General features: G+C 45.8%; 1 protein-coding gene across 1 annotated transcript; it reads right to left on the reverse strand.

Annotated features, from left to right (window-relative positions):
• Nucleotides 1–526: 526 nt before the first annotated feature.
• On the reverse strand, nt 527–5,287 carry MRPS23 (mitochondrial ribosomal protein S23). Its single transcript, XM_028708407.2, has 5 exons — nt 5,140–5,287; nt 4,471–4,647; nt 2,640–2,717; nt 2,405–2,528; nt 527–958 (listed from the first exon to the last, which is right to left on the reverse strand). The coding sequence occupies exons 1-5, from the start codon at nt 5,181–5,183 to the stop codon at nt 809–811; spliced, it is 573 nt and encodes a 190-aa protein (XP_028564240.2). The 5' UTR covers nt 5,184–5,287; the 3' UTR covers nt 527–808.
• Nucleotides 5,288–6,089: the final 802 nt, after the last annotated feature.

Genomic DNA, 6,089 nt, shown 5'->3' on the forward strand with positions numbered 1-6,089 from the left:
CCATGTTGCTTACACAAAGATTTCAGGATACAAGCTGCAAAAACAACAAACAAAACAAAACATACTGACCTGTAGTGAAGAATTATTGTTAATATTATCGCTGTGTTCTGGCAATTCATCTGCAATTACAAGTTATTGTAAGAGGCTTGCTGTACTTCATCCCCAAGAGACTGCAACTGTCTGAAGGTCACCTACTCAGTCGAGATTTGGACAGGGGAAGGAGAGGTCTCCGTGGTATCACTCTGCCCATTTAGAACCATCAGTTTTGTCCATATTATATGCCATAATTATATTCTGCAAGGGAGAAAGAACACCCCCCCCCCACACACACACACAAAAGGATGCAAACAAAACTTCAGTTTGTCCTTTCACACAGTGCAATCCTATCCACTCAGGAGTCAGTCCTACTGAGTTCAATGGGACTTCCTGCCAAGTGAGTGTAAAGAATAGCAGCCTAGTGACCAGACGACTCCACAAGCCCTTCACCCACCGCATAAATGAAAGCTCAAACATCCAAGGCAAGACACACTCCTGAAGGAAGTTTTAATAATCAAATCCATCATATTAGGCACATGAGTGTGCAGGACTGGCCCCTCCTGTGCCATAGCAAGTCACAATGAGACAAAGTCCTCGTTATCCTTTTGTTGCAAGTCAATGTGTGTAACAACATGAAATAGTGAGGTGGATGGAAAAAGGCCAACCGCTTGTTTGTAAGTGTCTCTAAGTCCAGCCAGTCATATGCCCACAGAGAAGACATTCAGTGGCATCTAACCCTTCTTTTACAAGGCAACCGAAAAATATGGAGCCCTTAGGATGGGGCAGGACCTTTCTCTGGTGCATCTGTGGTTTCAAGCTCCTGCTCCTGCTTGCCGTCCTGCATCTCCTGCAACACGCTCTGGAGTCGCATCTCTAACATCGGGTCCCTGGTTCTGGCTTCCGGAGAAGCCTGCTGGGCTACCTGGACATTACAAGCAGATGAACAAGACAGAGGGAAGAATGAAACAGAGTCAGCAGCTCGAGTCTAACCCCTTACAGGGTTGCTGTAGCATCCTTGTGGGTGGGAACCTTCAGCCCTCCAGATGTTACTGTAACTGTAACTCCCCTGATCCCTAGCCACTGGCCATGCTTGCCAGGGCTGATGCGACCTGTAGATCAGCAATACATGGAAGGCTGAAGACCTCCCACCCCTGCTGTAGCATCAGGAAATTAAAGCACATGATGCTTCCTTACACAAAGTCAGGCCATTAATCCATGCAGCTCAATACTGTCTACACCGACTGGCTCAACTCTCCAGAGTTTCAGACAAGGAATCTTACACAACCCTACCTGGAGATGCTGGCGATTGGACCAGGGACTTCCTGTATGCAAAGCAGTTGCTCCACTACTGACCTCAGCTATGGGCAGTTATATTAGGGCCAAACTAGATGAGATGCTATTCACAGAGTTATCCACTGCAATAATAGTTTTTGGAAGTAAGTGGCTGAGGACTCTGGGACAGGGTTTTTGGTTCAAACCCTTTGTCCGCCACTGTGGTCTTGATCTAACTTGGGGCATCCACACCTACTATTTTGCTTCATAAGGGGCGGGGGGAGCCGTTCCACTAATGCCAATGGAAGATCCTCACCAAGAACACAACATAAGAACATAGGAAGCTGCCTTATACAGAGCTGGAGCCATTGGTCCATCTGGCTCAATATTGTCTGCAATGACTGACAGCAGCTTTCCAGGGTTTCAGGCAGGGAAACTCTCACAGACCCATCTAGAGATGCCAAGTATTGACCCTGGGACCTTCTTCATGCAAAGCGGATGCTCTATCACTGAGTGATGGCCCTTCCTCAGGGAGCAAAGGCTTAACCAATTCCCAACAGCATTCTGATCCAGATCATCCCACCCACCCCCCTCACACATTCCATTTATTTTTTAAAAGCCACCCACACAATTTATCTGTGTGTATTGGGTCTTGTCTAGTCTGGCTCTACATTTATAGGCCAATGTCAAGGAAAACATTGGAACACCAGTCCCTACTCTACCCCAAAGAGTCTCCTCTATGTGACAGTGCCCCCTGGATAACCAATGTGCCACAAGAACCACCACTGTAACCTTAAAACTGCCTTTGTTATATCAGGACTTAATCGTGAAAGTGAATGTGGACAGAAATAAAACATGGTTACCCTCTGAGTAGTAAACTGCTTTTTAAATTTATCTTGTAAGGGTTCACACGCATTACAATGGTAACTTAGTTGTCATGTTAGCTCTGGTTAATCACCAGCTAAGGCCATTTCCAAAGCTAAACTCCAACCACCAGTCTTCAAGTCCATGGCCCTCATACACTGAGGCCCCAAAGACCATTAAAAAACTTAACAGCCCCTGCCTCTCCTTTAGAGCAACTCTTTGGAATACTTACATTCTCTGTCACTTTTCTGCGTAAAAGAAGTCCCTCGGCCAAGAGTGCTTTCCCTGTTTCTTCAAACAGTTTGTCGTCATCGATTTCTCCCTGTTTCTGCAGTTCAATGTATTTCTCAACAAACCTGAAATTCAAGGCACCCATCACCAGTCAAACAGCAACAAGCAGGGAAAATGAATCCCTATTCCTCCATCATTCCAGGGGCAAATCTTCATGTCAGAGTTTGTTCACTTACCTTTGGCAGGTGGATTTGAAGTTTAATCTGGACAGTTCAAAGGCTCTTGGACCATTTCCATAAGCTTTATAAAATTTCCTAATAAATAAGACAAGTAGTTTCAGTTTGGGACTGATCTATATAAAGACAGTAATGTCAATAAATATGTAGATCTAGTAGTGATAAAGCAAAGGCAATTTCTAGAGGGTTCCCCGCCCCCTTTATGATCTGAGCTAGATTCCTACACCCTTCAAGACTAAGTCAAGTCACATTCTGTTGGGGACTATATACAAGCAGTGAGTAGTGGGCGCAAATGGTGGGTACAGCCAGAAGCAAAAGGGTTGCAAGTAAATTAATCCAGAATAAAGGTAGTCCCCCTCCCCATGCCTACCTCAGATTACAATTTCCAATCCTCTGTAAGGTCATAAGCATCAACTTATGAAACTGTCTTCCCTGCTGACCAACCAATGCCAAAGTTGATTATTGATTTAGCCAACACAGGACAGCCTTAGGGCTGGCTGCCTTCTGGCGACACAGATTTAGATAAAGCATGCAGGTGTGTATACAAATCTGTAATATGGACACATTTTGCACAAGACTATTGCTGGTTACTCCAAGCACTTGGGATGGAGTTCTAAACAAAACTTCTTTTATTTCCTGAATGTAGGCTCAGGCATGGGTGATGAGCAGTCAGATAACTTACAGTATTTACATTCCAAGGAATACTTGAAATTCCAGTGGACATTTCTGGTTACGTGCCAGGCATCCACTAAAGACTTCAAACTTATTCACAGGAGACTGAGAGTGGCAAACATTTTTGAGATGCGTGCCCTACTAGAAGTTCTGCTCAAGCAAGAATTTCCTAATATAACCAGGCAGCCAAGCTACCAGTAATTTCCTTGGAATTAAAAAAAAATGGGAATCATTAACAGAAGAGCCATCTAGACCTCCATTCTCCTTTTCACAGTAGTAAATCAGATGTGTCAATGAAGCCCAAAGTAGAACCTAAAGGCAACAGCTCCCCGCCCCCCCAAAAAACCCAATTGATATTCAGCATTTGGGGGAAGAGCTAAAGCTCAGTGGTAGAGCCTGAGCTTTGCATGCAGAAGGCCCCAGTTTCAGTCTCCAGGTAGGGATGGGTATTTTCCTTGTTTGAAATCCTGTAGAGACACCTGCCAGTCAGTGCAGACTGAGCTGAATGTACTAAGCATACGACTCTGTATAAGGCAGCTTCCTATGTCCCTAGAAGCATACTACCTCTGAATGTGAACATGTCATTTGCCCTTCATGGTTAACAGTCACCAATAGGCCTTACCTCTTCCAAAAATTTGTCAAGCTCTGCTGGAAACCTTTTTATGCTACCAAGCTTACACAGGCAATTAACAACAACAGCAACTCCAGTAATAGTTAGCTGATCTCCATTTTTAACCATTTTTTACATGGTTTTTATTGCATATATGTTTGGTTGCACTTTAAAACACAAGTAGTTTCCAAAATAAATAAACACTTCCCATGGTGAAGCCCTCTTCAGTTAGTTGCCATCACCACATCTTGTAAAAGGAAGAAGGGCGCCCTTTTCTTCATGATGAATCTACTGTCCATCAATTTCACTGCTAGATGACCTGGGTGCAAATCCCCACTTGGCCACAAAGCGCTCACTGGGTGACCTTGGACCAGCCACACTCCCACTCAGCCTAACCTACCTCACAGGGTTGTTGTGAGGATTATATGGGGGCGTACACCACTTTGGAGCTCCTTGGAGATAGAAAAAATGTGGGATATAATGATGCAATCAGCAAATGAATGAACGAGAGCAGAAATGTGTGTAGCAGAGGTGTGGGCGTGAACTTACGCTCTAATCTCATCCTCCTTGTAGAGGATGGGGGGGACCACATCTTGGATCTTGCCATATTGCGGACGAAGTTCCCGATAGAGAGGCTCCCTCAGCGGAGGAAAAGCGACGTAAACATCGAACCAAATGGGTTTCTTGGCTTCAGGAATGACCCCTGAACGTAGCAGGTCCCTTGTGCTGCAGTATTTTTAAAAGGGAATATACAGAGGGAGAGAGAAAGAAAGAAAGAAAGAAAGAAAGAAAGAGTATGACATCAGCAAAAAAACAAGCTTAGGGTGTCCTCAGTCTAAGATAGGGCAAGGAAGAAATGGGGGGGGGTGAATCTGTAGCACTCCAGATTTCTATTTGACTCCAACTCCCATCAGCCCCAGCTAGTATGACCATGGTGGGGGATGATGGGAGTTGTAGTCCAGCAACATCTGAAGGGCGCGCAGGTTCCCCCCCCCCCCACACCTGAGCTACAAGAACATTTGTTTCCAACCAAAAGGGCCCTTCTTGCGGTCTCTTATGACACCTCGCTTCGAGCCCAGGGCCCAAAGGTTCATCGAGACTTCCACACTCTTCCTTATCCGCTACACCAGCCGCCCCGAGTCTGCAACCTCGACAGTCCCTCCTCACCATCCCATACCCCCGAATTGCTAAATGGAGGACCCGCAAAGCTTCCCTCACCGGCTGAAGACGCTGCCCAGCTTCTCCAACCTACTCCCCGCCATAACGCCTTCGGGCCTTAGCTAGGCCTCTCTTAGCAACCCGGAGCAGGCCCTAGCAACCCGCAGCACCCGGAACCGGAAATGCAAAGCCTCGCGAGACGCCTGCCGGACGCGAGCGCCTCACAGCCTTGTGATGAACAGTTGCAAACAGAAGCTAGAGAAGTATGGATGAGCGAAGGCAGGCAGAAACAATCGATGGAAGAGCGGGGCTGACTGAAGAGGGCGCTGCCTGCCTTCTGTATGATAGAGGGGGGAGAACTGTTTTCCTTTGATCTCTGCCCTAGAACCCATTTGCAATATTATGGCTCAGCCATAGAATATGCAACTGGTAATGCAGTGACTATCATTAATAATAATTCCATGCATGTTTACTGGGAAGTTGGCTTACTCTCATGTAACAGTTTGTAGGCTTGCAACCTTAATAGTAAAGGAGCGTGAGCGTGAAATTGCTTCCCCCATTCGGAGTAGAATTTAGTTCGACCTAAGAAACTGCATATGTGCTGTAAAAGGCACTCCATTTCTCCAAATGGAATCGGAGACAGGACAATCATATATCAAAGAATATTGTATTTTTAATATTTTGTTGGAAGCTGTCCAGAGTGGCTGAGGAAACCCAGCCAGATGGGCGGAGGTATAAATAATAAATTATTGTTATAAATCATTATTATATAAAAAAGAACCAAAGTAAATTCACGTCAAAACCCCTATGGTATACCTATCAACATTCAAAGTGCATTAAAAAGCAGCTCAATAGCAAGACGACCCTTGTGGTCCCTTCCAATTCTACCATCCACCTGAACCACTGCGCCAGACAGCCTGGCTTTGGGGGGCGTGCAGGGGACCGGGGTCCTGGTTATCTTCTCTTTGGAGTGGAAGCTGCACAATGGAGCACTGCCCCGCCAACCTCAC

Source organism: Podarcis muralis, chromosome 15 (genome assembly GCF_964188315.1).
Source record: "Podarcis muralis chromosome 15, rPodMur119.hap1.1, whole genome shotgun sequence".
NCBI lineage: Eukaryota > Metazoa > Chordata > Lepidosauria > Squamata > Lacertidae > Podarcis > Podarcis muralis.